The sequence below is a fragment of the Hyposmocoma kahamanoa genome, unplaced genomic scaffold, assembly GCF_003589595.1.
Source record: "Hyposmocoma kahamanoa isolate Upper Pololo Valley unplaced genomic scaffold, ASM358959v1 95, whole genome shotgun sequence".
NCBI classification, from domain to species: domain Eukaryota; kingdom Metazoa; phylum Arthropoda; class Insecta; order Lepidoptera; family Cosmopterigidae; genus Hyposmocoma; species Hyposmocoma kahamanoa.
In genome coordinates, this window is record NW_020654972.1 from 4,058,665 (window position 1) to 4,081,920 (window position 23,256).

General features: G+C 36.6%; 2 protein-coding genes across 2 annotated transcripts; one reads left to right on the forward strand and one right to left on the reverse strand.

Moving 5' to 3' along the window:
* Nucleotides 1–255: 255 nt before the first annotated feature.
* Nucleotides 256–1,510, reverse strand: LOC113238183 (histidine-rich glycoprotein). The gene is made up of 2 exons (XM_026474948.1): nucleotides 1,449–1,510; nucleotides 256–901 (listed from the first exon to the last, which is right to left on the reverse strand). The coding sequence occupies exons 1-2, from the start codon at nucleotides 1,458–1,460 to the stop codon at nucleotides 347–349; spliced, it is 567 nt and encodes a 188-aa protein (XP_026330733.1). The 5' UTR covers nucleotides 1,461–1,510; the 3' UTR covers nucleotides 256–346.
* An 11,617-nt stretch (nucleotides 1,511–13,127) lies between these two features.
* Nucleotides 13,128–16,048, forward strand: LOC113238311. Its single transcript, XM_026475149.1, has 4 exons — nucleotides 13,128–13,574; nucleotides 13,684–13,747; nucleotides 14,633–15,074; nucleotides 16,038–16,048. The coding sequence occupies exons 1-4, from the start codon at nucleotides 13,303–13,305 to the stop codon at nucleotides 16,046–16,048; spliced, it is 789 nt and encodes a 262-aa protein (XP_026330934.1). The 5' UTR covers nucleotides 13,128–13,302.
* Nucleotides 16,049–23,256: the final 7,208 nt, after the last annotated feature.

Here is a 23,256-nt window from a genome sequence, read left to right on the forward strand (position 1 = left end):
AAAATCTCACGTAAACCACAAACTTTCTGTTACGTACATTGGAAATGTTATTTCAACATTTAATTTCCACTTGTCAGATCAACGCCAATAATGTTACGTTTCAATCAGTTACTTTCGACATACAGGAAATTTTATTATTGCTAAACAAATTTAGTCTTACATTCAATATTAATCAGGTACAATTCTCTTTTTCTCCAGCACAAAGGCTTATCATACAAACATCAGCGACTTAGACAAATGACCTAAAAAAATTAATACTAGTATCGACAGGCAAGAAATAGATCTAAAATACTTTTAAGGATTTCTCCACATGGGCACGGTTATACGAGTTTTAAATTAAATGCAGTTAGTATCCTTCGTATTTGTAGCCTTCTCCACTGTCTCCGCCGAAAGAGTGGCTTTGCAAGTAGTGGCCCTCAGCTGGCTGAAGCTCTGCGTACGCTTTCAGACCTTCGCTGCCTTCAAAACCGCCGCCCAAGTGCTCGTAACCCTGACCGAGTTGCTCGTAACCACCCTGCTCTAAGCCGCCGTGCTCTAAACCATGACCGTGCTGTAGCTGAGCTGCGAAGTGTTCGGTATCAAATCTGTGGTCTTCCAACACGAGACCGTGTCCGTGATGGTGTTGAGTTTCCGGGTGAATCTGTTTCAGAGCCTGCTCAGACTTGCCCTTTTCCAACGGGTGATGTAGCAGATGGCTATGTTCCTTCTTTACGTAAACAGGCACAGGATGGAAATGTTCAAACTTGATCGACTGGTGTGACTTTGCGTGCTCATGCTCTACATGATGATGGTGTGCTGATTCTCCGATTATAGCCTGGTGGTCGAACTTCTCCTCCAACTGGGGCTCATCGTGGATCACTCCAGGGTAGGCCGACACCACTGCCAAGAATCCCAGGAAAAACTGCACAAACAAATACAAAATTAAGTTTTATATAAAATTACTGTAAACTGAAGTCTATAGAAACACGAATATATACGTGTAGAATGATTAACAAAGTTTTATGTGTTCGTGCCAATTAGTGCTTTGAAATCAAACGATATCTTCTATCGGTTGAGGATTATAGCGTGAAACTAGTTTCACCGGTATCAGGAACTTCACTTTGCGTTACGTAACAGCAAAGCTTCCTGTAAATTGACTAACAACTGAAATGTCAAATTATATTTATTATCATATATGTCACTTTATAATGAAAACACGTATAGTTAGCGTTATAGTTTAACAAATATAGTTTTATTTAGTCGTGACGATGACTCAAAAATTAATTCAATGAGATCGGAACAATTTTTTGGAATACAATTTTTGTTTTTGCTTGATTGATAACATTACGTAATTCCACTAAAGATTCCATACGACACGATCACGCAACGACTGAGCTCATTTAGGGGCGTAAGTGTAATCTAACGACATATAATTAGGGGCACTGGCACACACTGTATTTGATACGCACATGGTACTTCATCGCTGGCGCTTGATCGGACTGTACTCCACGAGAGGGTGGTGGGTAATGCCAGCACTTGTAATTTGCATCGCTTTTATACTCGGTTTCACTTAGCGGTAACAGTGTGAGTGCTCTCCTTACATTACGTGCAATAGTCACATTGTCAGTTAATCCGCGTCTCGCTTAGAACAATAGGTAGAAATTCGTTGGGAGATGTATGGAAAAAACGTTCGATACATGCTTGTTAACATATTTTTCTATTTTTATTACGTCGTAGTGATACGTATAAATACGTAATTGTTTGGTAATCAATCATTATGTGAGTCTCATTTGCATGAAATGGCTTGTCAGATTTGTGTGTTTTTCAGAGCGATCAGTTGTTGAACCGACGTGTTTATCTTGATATACAAAATTGTAAATCGTTTATAAAGTAGTTTGTATAATAATAGATAGGATCACAGAGTTTGCTTTAACTATTTTTTAGTTTTCGCTATGTATACAGTGCTACGGGAAAAGGTTTGAAATTCTTTCTACAATAATAAAACAAAGAATTAATTTATGTTTCTGCCGCCAAGCAGTAATGTGAGCATTACTGCGTTCCGTTTTGAAGGATTCTGGTCATATTACAGGTACATGGGATTTGTCAAGTTATGTTTCGGAGTAACGGGCGCAAGGGCCCCAATGCCCCTCAAATCTTTGCTATTTAAAGCTCTGAGTGATACTGCAATTGCTCATGGTTATGCATGTCGCTTACTACCAGGTGCACGACTTGTTCGTCCCGGCACTTGGTATAATATAAAAATCTATATTATTATTGAAATGTCAGCTTTCAGGTGACTTTCTCTAAAGAGATAATTCATTATTATAACCTATGTGATGTTTTGATCTTATTTAAATTACAATGTAACATTAAAAGAATCACTACAGCTCATCTCCAAGATTTATTCGTAGGTGTAGTAACACACCCTAAAGTAAAAATATACGTCACGGGTCTTATGCCCGGTTACGCTTTTGGTACTTCTTAAATTTTTTGTGAGACCTCACAACGAACATAAAAACTAAGATCGTAGTTATGATCCCGAACTTTTTTTAAATTAAAGCCTAAAGTGTGGATACACATGTGACTATGCTGACCTCCTTTATCGTCGTCTAACTTTTTTGTCACCCTCTTTAGGGTACCAAATATTGCATACGTGCACAATACTGGATACCGCTATAATGAAAACTAAACAATACCATCTTTATTTAAGAACTAGAACTACTTCATCAATGTAACTTACTAATATTTGTTACTTGTTTGCTCCATTTTTGCCTCCACTTCGCTGTCTACATTCAAAGTGTATTTTTCATTATTACCGTTAACTGCACCCGTGGCCGAACGGTTACCACGCTGGTCTGCCACGCAGAGGTCCTGGATTCGATACCCAGGCCGGGAAAAATATTGTAATGCCTACATTTATTGCGCTCGTGAGTTTGGGTACAATTTGTGGTTATGTGTCTATGGCATCCTCAATACAGATTCAGATACATACAGTTTCCCTAGTGCGGGGTTACGAGTATGTTCGTTATTGCTATTATTATTATTATTATTAAATATATAGGCCCTTTTGGAGTGAGTATTGTGTTTAGTATATAATTTTGTTTATTTTTTTATTAAATTATTTGGACCGAGACTCCTGCATTCTCATTTCACAAAGACTAGGCTACTGACCTAGTTTTCTCTTGCAATGTCATCGAAAATAAGCTCATATTATCTAATAGTGTGATTGTAGTCAGAAATTTCAGTTTTTTTAACTGTATATAGGTGTAACAGTTCTCTGGAATCATCGAGTACATAACCAGTCTGGAATATGTAAGTGTCCGTGACACCAAATAACTTTAGTCATTTATCAAAATCGTATGGCCACGTACACGTTTACATTTTAAGTAGGTACAATTGATTTACCCTTTTTAAAACGTCTTGTACTAAAATACTAAAATAACAGGCTATTTTGCCGTGAATTTCACAAACGAGCATTGAATGTGCAATTAATTATTACCTTCTCCACATGATTGCCCACTTTGATCATCCGCCACGAGCCGTCACATTGTCACAATACTTATGAAACCTAAAAGTTTGATACAATTTCCACCGAAATAATATACTCTGATAAGATTACTTTGTATGAGACAATTCTTTTGTTTCAAAAATTGCATTGTTTTAACGAAACAGGGTCTTAAAACGATTGGTAACTTTATATACTTTGTTTGTACTCAACATTTCGTGAATCGTAAAATAATTTCCTAGAGTATCTAACGAAAACATAAATTGTTTCTACTCAGTACGCCTTCTAAGAAAAACATTTGTTAAACGGTGAAATATAATTTTCAAGGTTGAATAGAACATAAAATATTATAATTATTATCTTCAGAAGATTCCTGGCACAGATGTGAGAAACGAATATGTATGTAATTGCCATTTAAAGAAAAGGAAATAATAATAATAATAATAAATAAATAAATAGTAGACAATATCACATACGTTGATCTGATCCCAATGTAGGTAGCTAAAGCTCTTGTGTTATGGAAATCGGAAACAACGACGGTACCACAAACACCCAGACCCGAGACAATATAGAAAAGATTGTTTCCACACTGACTCGGCGGGGAATGGAACCCGGGACCTCAGAGATGGCGACACCATGAAAACCGGTGTGCAAGCCACTCGACCACTGAGGCCGTGAAAAAAAGCGAAAAAAGAAAAACATAATCAGGCGTAGCTTCTCCAAAATTTATATCGAGTTCTCGGGATTGCTACACAATGGAAATTAAACTATTTTTTTAGATATGAAATAACATATAATTATTCGAAGTTATTTTTACAAATAAACTAATACTTAGTTGGCAACTAAGTATTGCCAGGTTTGCTAGGAGACGCTGGTTTGAATCCAGCCGGATCGACATAATTTTCTTTAAGCTTCGCTCTTTGTATTTATAATTATAACAAACTAGTGGAGTAATTTCACAAAAAATAATTGAATATCATGATGGTCAAACATCGTGATATTTAATAAAGTTAAAAAATTACAATGATTAAAACGACATCTCTAGTCAGCTGCTGGTAGCTGCAAAGGTACCCGAATGAGTGAAGAAATAAATTTTTCTCAGATGGCGCTACGACAAAAAACAAAGATCTTCAACAAGCACATAGAAAAATTCATAAATTCCACTGGTCAGTTCCGTTGCTATAGTTGGCATAGCGTCTAGTGCGGTTTGCTGGGAGATGCTGGTTCGAATCCAGCTGGATAGAAGGATTTTTTCTAAGTGTTCGATCTTTGTATTAATAATAATCCCATAACTGTTTGACGACTAATACCACACGTTGTTAGAAAGAATAAGCATACGCGATATTAGATCCGGATAAAAATTAGTTTCCCGTTTCAAACACCATGATATGTTATTTAATATGATTATACTGCTATGTATAATGCCTCAACAATTGCCTCCGTGGCCGAACGGTTACCATGCTGAACTGCCACGTAGAGGTCCCGGGTTTGATTCCCGAGCCGAGAGAAACATTTGTATGGCCTGCGTTTATTATTATTATGGTATTATTTCTATTGGGCGCTTGAGTTTTTGAAATGGGTATAATATCCTTCGTATAAGTGATTTCCCTTAGGTTTGTCAATCTTGTTTAAGCTTCACAAAAACAGGATAGAATTAAGACAGTTAATACGAATAAAATTTAGATAAAGCTATATTAACTTTACAGGGTGGAGTGAAAGGGTGATTACAGCTTGCCAGACTTAATAATAACATTAATCAAAAGATTGCGGCAACATTTAACTGCCTCCGTGGCCGAACGGTTACTATGCCGGCCTGTCATGCAGAGGTCCCAGGTTCGATTCCCGGGTCGGGAGAAATATTTGTATGGCCTACATTTATTTCTCTCGAGAGTTTGGGTGTAATTTGTGGTTGTCTACGTGTGTGTCCATGGCACCCGCGACACAGGGTATCCCTAGTGCGGGGCTATGTTGAGTGTGTGCGTTATTATTATTATTATTATATTATTATTATTATACTTTTGATAAAAATCCATTGATCGCAATATAACCGGTGTCTAATAAAAACGCAGTAGTAAATCTAGGTATTAATTGCCAACAAATGTAATTGGGAAACTTATTATTTGTACATCTTTTTTATGTTCATATAATTAGTCAAATACCGAAATGTGAGCAACAAACCGATGTAAATTAATTTTCAAAGAGGATCGCATCTGCGTCCGCCATCTTGAATGTTTGACAACCAACTAAATGTTGTGTTGTGTATACACCGCACGTCAGTGAAACCTAGTATGTATATGGGACGCCGCATCTAGTACGCTAGTACAGGGAACGGCCCAAAGTTCAAAGTGTCAAGCTTGAAGTGCTGTTGACTGTACATAGATATCGTTATTTATTACAAAATAAAATGAATTACTTAGCACCGATTAATACTATTCAATATCTGCTATTAGCTGGGGGCCATTTCAAATAAAAATTTCACCAAATGATAAATGATTGTAGATGATCTTGAAACAGGATCTGATGCAAGACGGACCTTGAGCTGATGCTCGCAGTGTGACGTAATAATGATCTTCTCATAGCGTAAACTCTAAAGAAATCTACTAAAATTGAACAATAATATAATAATTCCATCTTATGTTACTTCGTTTCATTCGTGAATTAGTGTGAACACTAATTAGATAATATTTCCTAAGAAAAATGCAATCCATTTAAAATTTAACAATTAAACGCAACAGGTTGTGAGATCCCATGTAGAGTCAACGGCATTGTTTATTATACATATGTATAGTGTGCATTGAGTAAACAACATTTTTTTAACGCACTAGGGAAACCCTGTGTCGCGGGTGCCATGGACACACACATAGACAACCATAAATTACACACAGACTAATGAGAGAAATAAATGTAGGCCATACAAATATTTCTCCCGGCCCGGGATCCGAACCTGGGCCCTCTGCGTAGCGGTCCGGCATGGTAACCGTTCGGCCACAGATGCAGTATTATATTAGTTTTTATCTATAAAGAATATGTTGTGACATGCAATTACGTTTTCACACAAAAGCGTGGAGTAAAAACTCCAATAAATAAAAAGTACTGCGCTCAAAAATACCCAGAGTCGTTTCCGGAATAATTATAACGTTTTTTACAAAAAAGAACCGACCTCAAAAATTCGCTTATACGCTTTCATAGTGTTCGTAATTGGGGTTTTCTCAACGATAACTGAAACGCGTGTAGAAGTCCTTGTCAAAACGAAGTCCTGGGTTTGATTCTCGGGGCGGGAGAAAATTTGTGTGGCCTACATTTATTTCTCTCGTAAGTTTGGGTGTAATTTGTAGTTGTCCATGTGTGTGTCCATGGCACCCGCGATACACGGTTTCCCTAGGGTGCGGGGCTATGAGTGTGTGCGTTGTGTGTGTTATATGAGCCCAAAGTTAATGTAACTACTGTACACTGTTGAGGAGTCATAGTTTTGTTGAAATCGGTTAACGGAAAGTGAGTGAAATTCAATACACCGGATTCATCTCCTAATTTGCCGCCCTTAGAGGCAGAATATTTTCTTCAAATTTAAATGGGACCACTACTGAAGAATTCCCTTTCCAACAAAAAAAGTATCAATATAATAATAATAAAATAATAGTAATAATTATTATTATTTATTTAAAAAAATATTTTGATTACAACATAAATATAAAGTAAGGATCATTATAATACAAGATGAGATCCCTGACTCTCAAAGTAGGGTAAACTGTGACATGAGAGCTAGTGTTCCTCCGCATGCTGGTGGACAACCTTACTCTACACAGGGAAACAACAAGGTCCACTATTCTTTCAATTAGAATAAAAACAAAAAAGAGAAGAGATAATAATAGCAAAATTATTTGAAGAAATACAACTAATAAATACGACTTAATGGTAAGTGAGTATGGTAATGCATGAGTGACTTTGTGTGTGTGTGTGTGTGTGTGTGTGTGTGTGTGTGTGCGTGTGCGTGAAATCGTTAAATCAAAAATTGTGAAATTGTAAATTGAATCGGTTCTCCACACACACAAAAATACAGTTGAACTGACAACCTCCTCCTTTATTGAAGTCGATTAAAAATAAATAAATATCGTCAATATAAAAAATCATATTATTCAATTAAAATTAAAATACCTATTATAGTAATAAAAATAAGTATTTCATGTATAAAAATAATATTACATATTCGGATCGTACTCTTTGTATAATAAGCAACATGTTTTCGTACGTATGATCATAAACATTGATCATACGTCAAAAATGCTTATATCACAAGAAACCTCAGTAAGTGCTCCCTTTCAAACAAAAAAAGAGTCATCTATATCACCACCTTTTTTGAAGTCGGTTAAAAAGATATGCAGTCATGTTTGTTCTGCTCCCTAAATGCATTCTTATGAGTTATAAAATTAGCCAACCAGCTGTTTCACACCCGCTCCACTATTTATTAAATAACTCGAGCGTAATTCGTTACACCATTACTTGTGTCTTTCAGACATTGCCGAGTCGTAAATTAGACATTACATTAGTCACGGTCGGTTGCCTCAACGTTAACACATTGTCGGATTTGCACCTACCTTATTAAATAGGTTTAATAATAATAAAGCATTTATTTCAGAATCTTGTCCATAGTGCTAGTTAAAATTCTCTTAGGATTAGTGTTAGGCACGCTATGATGGTCGTTTTGACGTTTGTTCGCTCATCAAGTTTCGTATTAATTCATAACTACGTTGAAGGGGCTAATTGATGTACGTTGCTGCCAATAGCGACGTGCAATAAAATTTATAGATGTATAATTTTGCACAACTCGGCATTTGTTTTTCGAATTTCGAAATATTTTTAAATGAAATCTAATACGATTGTCACATATAGGATCGCAAAGCTCAATGCAAAACATTTTTATTTTCGTTTTTTTAAAACTTTTTAATTAGCTACCCCTTGCTATACTAGTTATAAATCTAAAAACTTATAGAAGCGACTCGCATTTGAATAATTTTTTTTCGATAATGAAATTGAGATTTAACCTCACTATTGTAATCTATCGATGATGTATCAAAATGGCCATCATAGCGTGCCGGTACTTGTAGTTAGTGGGCTTGAAAATAAAATAAAATGAAGATTATATCCTGGTGTGCAGCTGCCCAATGCTGTTTAATATTGGGGAGTCCACCCGGTCTATGAACACACTGAGGAGTTCGTTGGTGGAGGTGCAGTCTTCTCATTATACCATAGAAGTCATCCGTGTGCACCTTCGCGAACATCCCCGAAGCACTGCATTGCCACGGCAGCCTCAACAGAATCCTGAACGCGCAGGTCCAATATAACAAAGCTGCACTCGCTGCAAAATCAACCCAAAGGCTGCAAGTGTAGGATGATTCGTAATGCTTTGAAAAGCGAAATTTTGCAAACCTTTGGGCTAGCATATTGCAGTTGCCCAGTGGCCCAAGTATTTTTTTATTTCACTCAATAGCACACCCGACACAAAGGCGTGCTATTGAGTATAATTTTATTTTAAATAATAAATAGAATAGAATAGAAACCATTTATTACAACGCCACAACACAATAATCTCTATATGTACAGGGTAACAAAAAGAACAAAATAAAGTGAAATAAAAATAAAATCATAATAATAAGTAATAACCATGTAATAACAACAAAGCAAACTTTAAATAGTCAACACAATTAAAGTTGATGTCATGTGTGCGGCTATGGCGTATGTAAAAGGATCCACTCAGCTAATGTCACCTCCGAGAAAAGACTGACGCTGATTTTCAGTGGACACTAAAATACCCTAATGAGTGCTCTGCAGAAAAAAAAATATTTTGAACATACACATTTTTAGTTTTATATCAGTGCTTGTTTTCGTATTCTATATAGGTAGGTTATGAAGGAAATACGCGATTGTTATATATTGGTAATGATGTATTTTCTGACCTAAAACCATGTACGGCCAACGGCACATCAGACTACATATTTTTGTTCGAAAATCGCCTCCAGTCCAACGGAACAAGATACGTCAATGTGTAGCTTGATGTGCTGGCGTATGTACATAATATTCGTTTTTCAAACAAAACAATATTTCATACTCTTTACAGGTTTCATTGCCACGACGATTGATTTTTTAACGCACACTTTCAACATAGCCCCGCACTAGGGAAGCCCTGTGTCGCGGGTGCCATGGACACACACACATACAACCACAAATTACACCTAAACTCACGAGAAAAATAAATGTAGGCCATACTAATATTTCTCTCGGCCGGGGAATCGAACCTGGGACCTATGAGTGGCAGTCCAGCATGGTAACTGTTCGGCTACGGAGGCAGTTAAGGTTGGTTTGTTTGAAATGAAAAATCAAGAATGGTACCTAGTTTTATTTCATTTTGTAAGAAACACTTTCTTGGACTTGTAAACTTGTTTATGTGTATTTGTCTTTTTTACTTTAAGGGTGCTTTTCCACCGGCGACGCGAGACGAGAATTTAAATCTCGCCCGCTGCGGCGTATTACCACCAAAAATTGCCATTAATAGCTTTCGCGAGCTTGCGAATGATATTAATGTCCATCGCAAGACCTCGCTAGGGCGCGCGAGCTCGCGCTGTGGTTGGGTTAGTGAATGATCAGTGCAATTCAGTTCGTTTAGCGATTAATACGCAACTGAAGTAACATACCCATAAATGATTATTATTAAACATCTTAACGTAAGAAGCACCATTTGAAGCATTTTTTTTAATCTTAATTCGTACGTACCTCACAATCTCGCTCTCAATATCCATCGTGAGATCGCGCGAGAAAATGCGAGTTAATAAATACTCTATGTTGGCGCAATATTACATCAACAAATATTTCAATTCTCGCCTCGCATAGACTCGTCAATCAAAAAGATCATTAACATCGAAGATACGCTAAGACAGAATTGAAATTTTGCCATCCAATTTTCAATCCTCGTCTCATCTTATGTCGTCTTGCCTCGCCGTTGGAAATGCACCTTAAGAGTGGAAAACACAGTACAAAAAAAAGCAATTTCGAATCTTAAAAAAACAGTTCTACTTTCAAAAAATACACACGAAAGGTCAAAAATCTAATACTCATTTAAGACTCCATAGGTAACTACCTATTCATCGAATTACTTTCTATTCGAATTTAAAATTTTAAGTTAGTCCAAAAGCAATAGTAAACGCGTAAAGTTTATGTAAGTGCGCAAAACGCGCGTGAGACGTTTATATCGATGAAAGTTTATTTTATGGGGTGGTTAAAAAGAGTAGCGTTATTGCGAAATTGGTTTTTATCGCAGTTTGCCTTTGCATGTCTTCATTTACATAGTTGACTGCATAATCAGTATTACTTGTTATCTTGTTCGACATCTTTTTGTAGTATCTTGGTCCGTGGTGGTACGTTTCTATGTTAAGAAGGCAATTTCATCGCTCTGCTGGTGTTATAATACCTATTGTACCAGCATGAAGTGTTTTCAGAGATGCTTTCTAAAACTTATGAATTATTTAACCTGACAAAGACCGGCAGATGAACCGGTGTAAATGCGCTATTACGATATCTTTTTCATTTTTATTGTTTATAGTCACATCGACGACCACTGTTGGTTGGTCATGAATTTTATCCAATTTTTTTTTACTCTAAAATTATATATTCTGGTTCTATTATTGACTTTGATCTACGATTAATTTAATTACTATGAAATTATAAATTTTGCCGTGTTTAAAACAAGTAATAGTACATTATGATACAAGTGTGCTAAGTTGGTCATTACACACGAGGCGTTATTACTCGCGCGAGCCGCAGGCGAGCGCGATAAGAAAGCCGAGAGTGTAATGATCAAAGCACACGTGTTTCATACGACGTTTTTCAACACATTTGCGAGGAAAATGAAACAAACTTGAGTAAAATGGAAATGAAAAATAGCTTTATTTGGCATTAATTATACAGATACACTGAATACTATATTAAGCTCACGTTAATGTAAATAATATTATTCTATTCTATACTATATCTATCAATAGCAATTAATTAAGAGTCTCCAAAGCCTATCAAAGTCATTGTATCTTGATTTTATCAAAAATGTAGTTATTTAAATTTAATTATTAAAACAATTGTTAAATGTACAATTTTCAAAATGGTAACGTGCAGTTTTGTTAGGCATTTGAACCGTCTGTGTGATATTATTTGTTACTATTTCATTATTGTCTTCTTGCGTAAAAGTCGGTGATACGGGTTCATTGTGTACAAATATGGATGAAAGTGGTGGTGGTTCATTTAAAGACTCAGAAATAGACAACCTAGGTAACAAATAACTTGTATCACGGGAGGTGGATGGCTGCGGTTCAGGACACATCTTCTTAACCTGGGGCTCCAGATTTATAGCGTGGGTTATTTGAGTACATATGTTGGACTTATTTCGAACTGAATCTTCAACATAAGACTCAGCAACTGTGCTAGATCGCCAGCCACCATGACGCTTTAAAGTAAGCAAATCAGCTCCCGAGTCAGCTAGCAATGTAGCTGATGTTCTTCGGAAACTATGCCCAGTGTATAAATCCGGGTCGGGTAGATTTAAAAACTTGGCAATTTCTTTAGGCATTGCACCAAATTTATTAATGCCTATTGGCTGAGCCACGCATCTACCCTTCTGGTAGTTTTGAAAAAACCGATCGGATTTTGCCTTATCTGTCCTAAGCGCTTCGTACTTTTTTACTATGTCGTAAAATGGACCGTGAATGGCAAACGATCTCGGTACCTTATTTTTAGTGTTGTTAATTTTAATCAAAAGCATTTGGCCATGAGTTTCTACGTCTTTTGCCGTTACTTCGCTTAGTTCTTGGCGTCTACACGCGCCAGTGACACCAAATATCATTGCAACCTGTAAAGAAATTAAAAATATAGGTATTTTCGCAAATATAATACAAGAAAAATGAAAACATAAAAAAATTAAGGTTTAATACGATCAACTGACCTTTGTTGCTAAATATTGATAATCGGGGGCTTCTTTTAAAAACTTTTCGACGTCAGTTGGCGAAAGTACCTTCGATTTTCTTGCAACATACCCATCAGAGCGTCTCTTTAAAAATGCCGTCAGATTTGAATAGTTTTTTATGTCTATGTTATTCTTGTTCTTTACTGTGGTCTTTAACATAGAATAAATGCACCAGAGCGAGCTGGGCTTAAACCTATTCGCCAGTTCATTAAAATAGGCAAGAAAAACATTTTCTGAAAACGAAGACGCTTTTTTGTTGGTTTTCCATTGTATAAAAGTTTCATATGCAGCCATGTATTTTTCTCTGGATTTCGAAGGTAATAAACTGTCACTTGCGTTTTGTGCCTCTGTGAGGATTTCGGGCGGTGTTAAATCCATCAAAATGTTTTCTTCCGTGCTTGAGCAGGACATTTTAAACACCTAGGTAATTATCTAACACACAGCGTATATAAATGTTTCGAACGTATCAATGGAAATTGGCGCGCAGAGTTATTTTTTCTGCGCCTGGCGCCGCGGCGCGGATATGCGCGCGCAGGTGCTTCGGCAATAATGAGACTTAAGTGGTTATTAGACTTTACTAAATTTAGTCGCCTAAATGATTCAGTTACTAAATTCAGACAAATGCAATCGCATTTAGGAAGGTAGGTTCTAAATTTAGGAAAAAGTACGGCTACTGACTCACTAAATCATTTAGAAACCTAACTAGAATCGAATTTAGGAAGGTGCGATCGCGTTTAGTCGATTCAGTCGGTGCGCAGCACTTCGCGCGTGTGAATGTGTCGCTTCGCTTGTTGTGAGAAAGTGCGAGTGTCCGAGAATGGCGACGAAAGAAAAAGAAATTTTAAGCCATTTAATCGAACTTTATAAAGACATGCCATATCTATGGAACAAAAATGATAAGAATTACATGAATAAAAACATTAGAAGTGAAGGTTTCGAAGTGCTTCTCAGCATATACAAAAATATCGATAAGGATGCTACAGTCAAAACGTTAAAGAAGAAAATAGATAATTTAAAAACAAATTACTTGAAAGAATTGAAGAAGGTAAGTTTTAACGTTGCTTTTATATATTATTTCAAAGAAAGGGGGAGACAATAGGTTTTTATTTGTATATAACTTATTTTAAAGGTCAAGGCGTCAAAACACCGGTGCAGGGAGTGAAGATGTATATGTACCAACGATATGGTATTACGACAGCTTCAGTTTTCTGGAAACTACCACAGAATCATGCCGTTCAATCAGGGACACAATAGAAGACCAGGTATATTTTATTTTAATTATTTATTAAATAGTAGGTACAGCATTAATCATTTTATCTTGAAACGCAACTCTGCCAACTGAGTTGAAATAATTCATGAAAGTGTTTCGAACTTGGTTTCCTTCTTCATTACGCTGACTTTTACTTGTGTTCTTTAACGAAGCCAATCCATCAGTGTATTTTCGCCAATCCCCTTGACATATTGAGCCTTGTGAAGTATTTTCATGATCTATCCATTTTCTGGTTATATAACCTGGCTCCTGTTTTCTCAAATAGTTGTGTAGAGCACAACACGCCATTACCACGGCATCTAAGTTGCAGAGATCTAGACTGAGGGGTCTCCGTAGTACTCTAAAACGTGAAGCCAATATGCCGAAGGCATTCTCCACCACTCTACGGGCTCTACTTAAGCGATAGTTAAATATTCTTCTTTCACGGCTAATACCCTTAAATGGATATGGTTTCATGAAATGTTTGTTAATGGAAAAAGCGTTATGCCCAATCAGAACATATGGAGCATATTGTGTTTCTGTGCCTGATAGTGGAGAAGATGGTGGCAAATTCAAACAACCATTTACTAATTTTTGATGGAACTTTGTAGATTCAAATACGGCCGCATCATTAACGGAGCCATTGGTACCAGTTTGGACGTACATGAATTCATAATTCGCATTGACAATAGCAAACAATATTACGCTGAAAAATCCTTTATAGTTGTAAAATAGAGAACCACTTCTGGGCGGTTTTTCGATGCCAATATGTTTACCATCACAAGCTCCAATACAGTGATTGAAGTTCCATTTATCTTCAAATTCAGCTGCTACTTGTATCCATTCTGATTCTGTTTGCGGCAACTGAAAAATAATTATATAATTTTGTTATTTTCAGGATTCATCATTATCTTGCACAGAAGATACTCAGATGACAAATTCTACCAATAGTACTTCCAATGAAAATATGTTTAAGAAGAAAAAGAAAGAAGCTCCTTTAAAACAACAACAGGACATTCTTGAAAAAGCTTCCGAATTATTGAACACAAAGGAAGAAGACTGGGAAATCCTTGGAAGATCCATTGGAATGCAATTGAGAGATTTGAATCAACGGCAACATATTATAGCCCGCAAATTAATATCAGATGTGATATTTTATGCTACTTTAAACAAATTGTCTGAAGAATCATTTGTAGGTGTAACCACACATCAATCTAAGGCTCCATACCCATGGTTCACACCTTCACGATCATCATCTGCCCAGAGTGAATTTCATCCTCCTGTTAGAACATCGTCACCATACCAGTCCCCGTATCCCCAATCGCCAAATTCTCCCCTTTGTAACTTACCATCCCAACAACAAATGCAGTCCTCACACCCTTCAGCATCCACGCAGTACCACAGCCAATCTTCAAATACTCGTCATAACTTACCACTTCAGCTACAAATACAGTCCTCTCACTTTTCACAATCACCAGAGTACCACAGCCAATCTTCAAATTCTTTTCATTACTTACCACCTCAGCAAAAAATACAGTCCTCGCATTCTTCACCACCACCCACACAACACCACAGCCAACCTTCTCCAACCATGGAATACACAATTCAAGTCCCACACCACTCAGATCCTTTACCATCTGTACAACTTCATATCCCATCCCCTCCTTCACATTCAACTACATTGGAGGAGACAATTGATGGATCTCTGCTGATTGAAGGCAATGGGGACATTATGAAAAACTTTTTAATTTTTGGTAAAAAGAACAAAAATATCTAAAAAAATGTGCACATTAAATAAACCTTTTATAACAAGAAATACTTTTATTTACTTACCTTTATATAATGTTCCAAACATGTATAAATAGCCGAACAGGTTTCAGGGATAATTATTGACAGCATGGGTTGAGATATTAGAGAACTGTATTTCAAATCTTGGTATGAATTCCCTGTTGCAAGAAATCGTAATGTTACTACTAATCTTTGTTTTGCACTAATACTGTCTCTTAAAATAGTATTTTGTTTTTGTATATATGGTGTCACAAGATTTAGTAAAATATCGAACGATCTTGAATCCATTCGAAGATAATTTCTGAAGTCTGCCGGTTCTAAAACACTCATTATATTCATGTTTGATAACTTGTCGCGCAGTAATAAATATTCCTTGACCCACGTCTTTCTTTTTTTTTCCTTGTTTTGATTGACCCAATGGCCATAATCACGGCAAGGCCAATTTTTTGATTTTTGTACAGCACTGGGGCCATTTTATTTACAGTAGTAAAACGTCCGCCTTTGTTGCGTTTCAGCAGGCAACTGATTTAGTAACTAAATTTAGAATAGTGTGATTAGAAGCTTCTAATTTCGTTCCTTTTCTGAATCCTGATTTAGGCGACTAAATTTAGTAAAGTCTAATAACCACTTTAGGTGAAATTCCTAAACAGCCAATGCGAAATAATATAAATATGTCCTTATTTCACTCAAATTCGTGTAAAATATTATCCAAAATAAGTAATTTTATTCAATTAAAGTTTTATAGGTGTATATTGTGTATGTTTTTCTATATTTATCACATCAAATAAGAAATATAAATTTATTAATAAAAATATTATTTGTAAGGTAAGACTACACAACCGTATTAAACAGAAATAAAAAAAAAAACTGTGACCCTGTTTGTTTGGGATTACTGTCATTGTAATTTGAATCTTATAATATGTAGGGTTAGAGCTGTTTTTTTAATAGACCAAGTTAATTTCAAAGACATAACCCGGATAATTTAAGAATGCATAGTTTTAATACATAGGCCTTGTTGTGAGATACATCTTAATCCGGTTAAGCCTATACTTATTACACACACGTTTTGTAATATAATTACAAACGCGTGTTCAATAGCTAGGTTTATGAGCCTAAAAGCGATACAATAAGAAGCCCGTTACGAGCAAATGTGTTGAAAAACACATTATAAGTGGCTGAATCGCAAACCGCGAAAAGTCAAGAAAAAAAAAAGAAATTCTATTCTTCAAATTACGTAGTCAAAGATTTGAACATGTTCATCTTTCTGTAATGTAGAATCCAGGAATCAGTGCCTCTAGTTTTACAGTGACAGTTATCACTAGCGACACGACCGCGTAAAATGTTTGTATACAAAATGTTGTTTCTTCTTGTGGCCGCTATCGGCGCTGTATAATTTGCTCTTTTTGCCATCCTCTAAGAATTTACCATACAAAAATGTGAAGTAATTTACGCGATCGCTAGCGACAACTGTCACGGTAAACTCAAGGCACTGATCTTTATAAAGTACAATATGGGCATGTTTTTACCTCACACTACAATTTCCATCCTCGATTAAGCAAATCGATTGCTCTCTTTAATCACATTGCATCAAATCGAGTCTGGAACGCACAAATGCCTCGTATAATTTGGTTAATCACCCGTCGGCGTAATTTCTACTGATTACGAGTTGCCACTCATTGTTTATTCATGGCTGCGCCCACACAGCTGACCATTGTATTATAAAGGTAATTTTAGCGGTACACCAATAAAGCGCCTAATTAAATAAGTAACAAAGTATGCCCTGTTAATAAAGTAATTTGAGGGTACCTATTAGTACCTAACCTCTTTATATCTGTCCTTCAGACACGAGTTTTGGACTTGATACCTACATTTATTCCCAGGTGGGATACGAACCTCTTGTATAGCAGACGGGTGTTCTCTCACTTATCGCTGCTATAAGTAGATACCTTCACCACGAAATATAATTCTAAAGAATATAATTAAAACTTTATTTTACATATATTTGTTAGCCAAGTCGTATTGAAAGAGTGAAACAAAATAAACATGATTCATCTCCTAATTTGCCACTCCTAGAGGTATCTAGAACAATTTCTTCAAATATGAATGGGACCACTATTTTGTAGTGGTCCCATTCAAATGATATTGATTATTTTTTTATGGGAAAGGGGGTACCTCAGGGTACCCTCTACAAAAATCGTTTCACAAATGTCGAAGTAATCGCTTAACATGCACACAATAAATAAAAAGTTAAGATATATACCGTTGATTAAAAATGACATTTTTTAGGCTTGTTAGCACATTCGGCATCATTTATTTCAATGCAGAATTATATTGTAAATAACATGGCTTTCCACTAGCTGTGTACAACAAAAAGACTACTAGATGATTACCATGTGGAGTTGGTAATTGCTAATTAGCAAAAGTAATGCAACTGTAACAAAGTTTTACACCTTGTTCAATCATACGTCTCAAAATAGAAGCCGGCTACCGGTTGCCACTTTGGATTAAGTTACGAACAATAAGAACATGTTTCTTCACACCAATGTGAGTAATATGTGACGAGATATTTACTGTGACGTAGGTATTGCACTCGTGGCTTCACACGTCGTCAAGTATTACGAGTAGGTGTCCAATTTCGTATTTCATTTTATATTCAAGAGAGCAAGAACTTTTTTTATAACTATATTGACGTTGGAATGAAAAAAGGCACAACTAACATTTTTATCAAAATTGAGTTGTGTACATACTCGGGATCAGAAAAAAAAGGCCTGTCTAACTAACTTTTTGTAAAAATCTATCTCCAAAAATTGTTATATACACCGTAAGCTCAAAAGGCACACTGATATCAATAATTAGATTTTTTTTGCCATAAAAGGTCTCACTTGAAATTTTATTAAGTTAAAAAAGTATTTTATAAAGTGAATATCAATTCAATAAAAATGAAAGGGTTTTACTTAGTAATGTACGGAATTGTGTCTAACAAAATACATAAAAAAATAAATAACACAAAAAAGGCACAACTGACTATATTGACTATAATTGCTTTAGTTATATTTTTAAGTCAAGTATTAAAAGTCACATTTAAGTTATCTACGTGATACGTCTTTTTACGCAGTAATAAATTTTTGGCTATTAAGTAAAAGAGACAAATGAGGTATAAAAAAATGTTGACTAAAATACAATGAAAGTTTATGTACAAAATATGACTTACGTATGTATATTTAACATAAATGAAATACTTAATATCAAAAATATATTTTAACTATACTTTTTGTCAGAAAAACCAGATCGTTTTTAAACTCATTTGTCTCCAAATTTTGAATTTGCTACTTGTGCCTTTCTTTTTTCTGATGGCAGTAGGTAGGTTTCTCTAAAACCTTAACTTTCACATTATGGTAGACCAGTGTTTTTAACATTATACTCGTAACCACGTTAGTTAAAAGCTAAAGCAAATAGTGTACAAGATAGGGTAAGTTAAGTAATTAACTTTTTTTCTTTTTTTTATAACATCTAGTGACGGGACGAACAAGTCGTGCACCTGATGGTAAACTTACACGCCTGTCCATAACAAATGCAGTCCCACTCAGAGCTTTAAATCGCAAAGATCTGAGGGGCACTGCTACTGCGCACGTCACCCTGACACATAAGTTGACAAGTCCCATGTGCCTGTAATTTCACCAGCACCCCTTACCCTTCAAAACCGAAACACAGTAATGCTGACATTACTGCTTGGCTGCAGAAATAGGTAAGGTGGCAGTATTTCCCTGGACGAACTCTTTCACAAGAAGCTCTACTGCTACTAATAATACTCCTATAAGAATATCGCTCTTATGTATGTGCAACGTCGTACACAGGGTGACGTGACAGGCGCAATGGCAGTGCCCCGAAATCTCAAATCAGAGCGGCACTGCAACTATTATATTATAGACAGGCGTGTTAACATGTTCGTCCCGTCACTTCGTATCATAAAAAAGTACCTACGTACATGAAATTTACTTGAAGTTGTGAGAACCTGAACAATAACGTACCTACTTATCTTAAATGTACGTAGGTACGTGTAATATCATTTTTGCAGCAGTAGAACTCCTTGTGAAAGAGTTCGTCCAGAGAAGTACTACTACCTTACCTATTTCTGTCGCCAAGCAGTAATGTGAGCATTACTACGTTTCGGTTTTGAACGGAAAGGCTGCTGATAAAAATACTGTCATATGCGACTTGTCTCAGGCTGACGGGCGCAGTGTTAGAGCCCATCAGACCTTTGCTATTTAAAGCTCTGAGTGGCACTGTAACTGTTACGGATCGGCATGTCGCTTACCACCCACCATGAACTTACATCATTACTTCACCACAAAAACTTACGCTTAATACCGATGTACCGCTAGTTTTCGCGTTGTTTGTTGCTGATTTTTTTATAACTAGAAACCGAAACAGCGTAAATGTTTTTTGTAAAACGCTGTTTATCCTAAAATATGTATCAGTAGGGCTAGCACGACAGGGAGCGACTAGCGCGAGAGTGACATAACGCGTGCGACACTTATATATAAAAAAATAAGTGTATTTGACTTCCACCTCACCTGATGGAAAGTGACGATGAGGTCGAGGATGTAGCATGCACTCCTAAATAATGCCTATTCACTCTCGCCTTGAAAAGGTCCAAGTTATAGCGTTCTGGGAACAAGTCTGCAGGCAGGAAATTCCACTCCCTAGCCGCTCGCCATACAATTGTGGAAGCGAAACGCTTCGTGCGATTCCGGGGAATATCCACAACATAGGGGTGGAACCCCAGCCCACGTCTAGTCCCCCGATGATGGAAAGGGGAAAACGGAATCAAATTATGCAATCCCATCGCACACACTCCGTGATATATCCTGTGTTTAAGGCTCTGCAGCTTCGCTTCTACTAATTCCGAGTCACCTATACCTAAGCTTCTTAGCACGCTTGTCTATTAAATCTAAGGTGGCTAGTTGGTATTTAGCAGAGCCATCCCATAAGTGGCAGCAGTACTTTTATACAACCGGACTTGTATACGGACTTTTATACCTGGAATCAACATATCATTTATATGCAACAGAAAGAGGGTAGGTACTTACTGCTGTTAGATCTCGTACAGAGATCTCGCGCTCTTCGCGCCCTGTAGTGCTGTTTGAGTAAGCCCCACTGTTTGAGTAATTATAGCCAGCGGTATCGTTAGTCGCTACGTATGGTATATAAATTCTATCGTATGGTATCTGCATTCGTGGCGAAGGAGCTGCATAAGCTGCCCCCTGTCACGTTCGACCACGTCGACGTCACCAGGCTGCTGAAGCACATCACATCCCTAAAAGCAAGCCTTGCTGAAGTTCAGTGTAAGTTGGAGGCCTCAGACAACACCATCAGTGAGTTGCGTGCCCAAGTTGTATTACTTAGTAGTGCGGCTTCGGTAAGTAGGTCACCTGAGGCCTGCAACGTGAACACTTGTCGCGGGGCGCAAAATGCTTCTTTCAGCAGTTTTGAGTCGGCTCACATGCATGTGTCACCGACCTCTGGCGCTGTTGCCGCGCGCGTTTCCCCGCACCCCGCCCCGCCGGAGACGACCCCTTCACGTGATTACGCAGCTGTTGCCGCTGCCCGACCCAGTACTCCACAACCACAACCCAGGCAACCAATGAAGGGAAAACTGAAAAAGAAACTCGTATCTGGAGCTGCGTCGTCAGTACCACCGAGACGAGTTGATCAGTGCGACGAGGAAGGCTTTCGGAAGGTGGAAAAGAAAAAGAAGAACATCAGCCGAAACCTTAGTGGCACCGCCCTGACTGGCCCCAATCATTTATTGCGTCCAGCGGTACCGACGACGTTGTTATACGTGTCGCGTCTTCATTACTCCACCAAGTCTGCAGATATTGTGGAGTACATGCGAGTGAAGGCCAATGCAAACCTGAGGGTCGAGCGGTTGGAGTCGCGCCACAACGTGAATTTTAATTCATTTGTGGTGCGAGTACCAACTCAACACCTGTCGACCTTCATGAGAGAAGACTTTTGGCCGAAGGGTGTCATATACCGGCGTTTCCGAGGACGGCTACCGGACACCCACGTTGCGTCACACGTCGAAGTACATACGTGTAAATAAATAGTGTTATATGTATATTATCATGTTATATTGTATTTATGATTAGTCCGTAAGGTATTTATTTAATATTTCTGTTATTGTTTTATTATATTATTGTTATATTATATGTATGTTAGTCTGTAAGGTATGTATCTATGGGTCCTAGTTGCCTGAAATAAATAAATAAATAAATAAAAAAAAAAAATAATAAATATGTATAACCACATATGCACCATACAAATTAAATGTACCTACCGTACGAAGTAAATTCTTATCTAGGTAAAGATTATAGAAAACGTTAAGGTATGAAATAACAAAGCAAACCAGTGTTTATGGCGATTTCGAAACATCCTTTGGGCTTTCCTGTTGGCACAGCAAGAACGTACTATAGATGTCATCGGAGGAAATTAATACTGAAGCAATATCCACCTGCCGACAGACAAGTTGAAGGCAACCTTATGGAAGTGCCTATATACTTACGCACAAAGTCGATCAGATACAAATAGGAAGGACAATTAATTCTGTGGGTATGAGTAAGTATATCTACCTCGAGTTTGGAGAGAGGCGAGTAAGGCGTTTTTACCCATAAAGTTAATGAAAAAATAAAATTCTTATGCATTTAAACTGCTGTATTCCAAAATGGCATTCTCGCGTTGCATTGTTGCATCATTTCATTAGTACGCCTTTCATTACTAATAAGAACATGCTCATAGCATTCCGTTAGTTGCATTTCGAAAGAATTTTGAGATAGCATCGCACAGAGGAGCTTGTATTCATTGCTGTCAATTATTTTATTTGTGTTCTTTACGTGATCTAAGCAAGTACTATAAATTATAAGTACAACTTAACTTTTTATATGTAGGTATATACATACGTAAATGTACTTATACCAAGTGAGGTAATACGGTCTGTATTGCAAAATATTGTTGAATACATTTCATATCATAAATTTCACTAGTAAATCGAGCAACACAACATAAACACAAGCTAATATTATAATATTACCCACATTTTGTATTTAGAAAAAAAAAACAATTTTATTGTAATAAAAACAAACAATTAATATCCCTTTTTAATATAGTGTAACTGCTGAGTGTAATAGATTACATTAGATTATTTATTTCTCAAATATAATGTCAGGTACAGTATGAATTAGGTATATCGAAATCGTCAAACAAAACTGAAAATTTTAAATGAAAAATACACAATAATAAAATAATGATTAATATTGTTGTCGTTAAATTACAATACAAAATGTTCTTCATCGAGGATCGTCATAAGTTGATATACGAGTATGATAGATAACAAATACATGACATGAGGCAATAGTATGAAAGTATGACATTGAAATAAACACTTTTATAAATAAAATAGAAAATACTCAAATAGCGTTATGTTTGAAAGTCCATTAATTCATTGACAGAGTATTACAGGGTGCTTGAAGAAAAGTCTTTCAGTTGGCATCTAAATGCTTGTCACATGGTTTAGTTCAAACTTTAGTGTAGTGAGCAGACACTTATAGGGTCGTATATTCCAGAACATAACTCAAGTATCGCCGTGATCATCAATCAACGAAGCATTGCTAGAGAATAGTACTCAGTGACAAGATTATAAGCGGCGTAATATTGAAAACTACATTTTTATCATTT

Excerpts from the sequence above, each read along its gene's own strand:
- LOC113238311 (XM_026475149.1), top strand. The coding sequence starts at position 13,303 with ATGGCGACGAAAGAAAAAGAAATTTTAAGCCATTTAATCGAACTTTAT. Across the intron at positions 13,575-13,683 it reads TATTATTTCAAAGAAAGGGG|CTTCAGTTTTCTGGAAACTA; the intron begins GAGACAATAGGT and ends GTATTACGACAG. Across the intron at positions 13,748-14,632 it reads GGGACACAATAGAAGACCAG|GATTCATCATTATCTTGCAC; the intron begins GTATATTTTATT and ends TGTTATTTTCAG.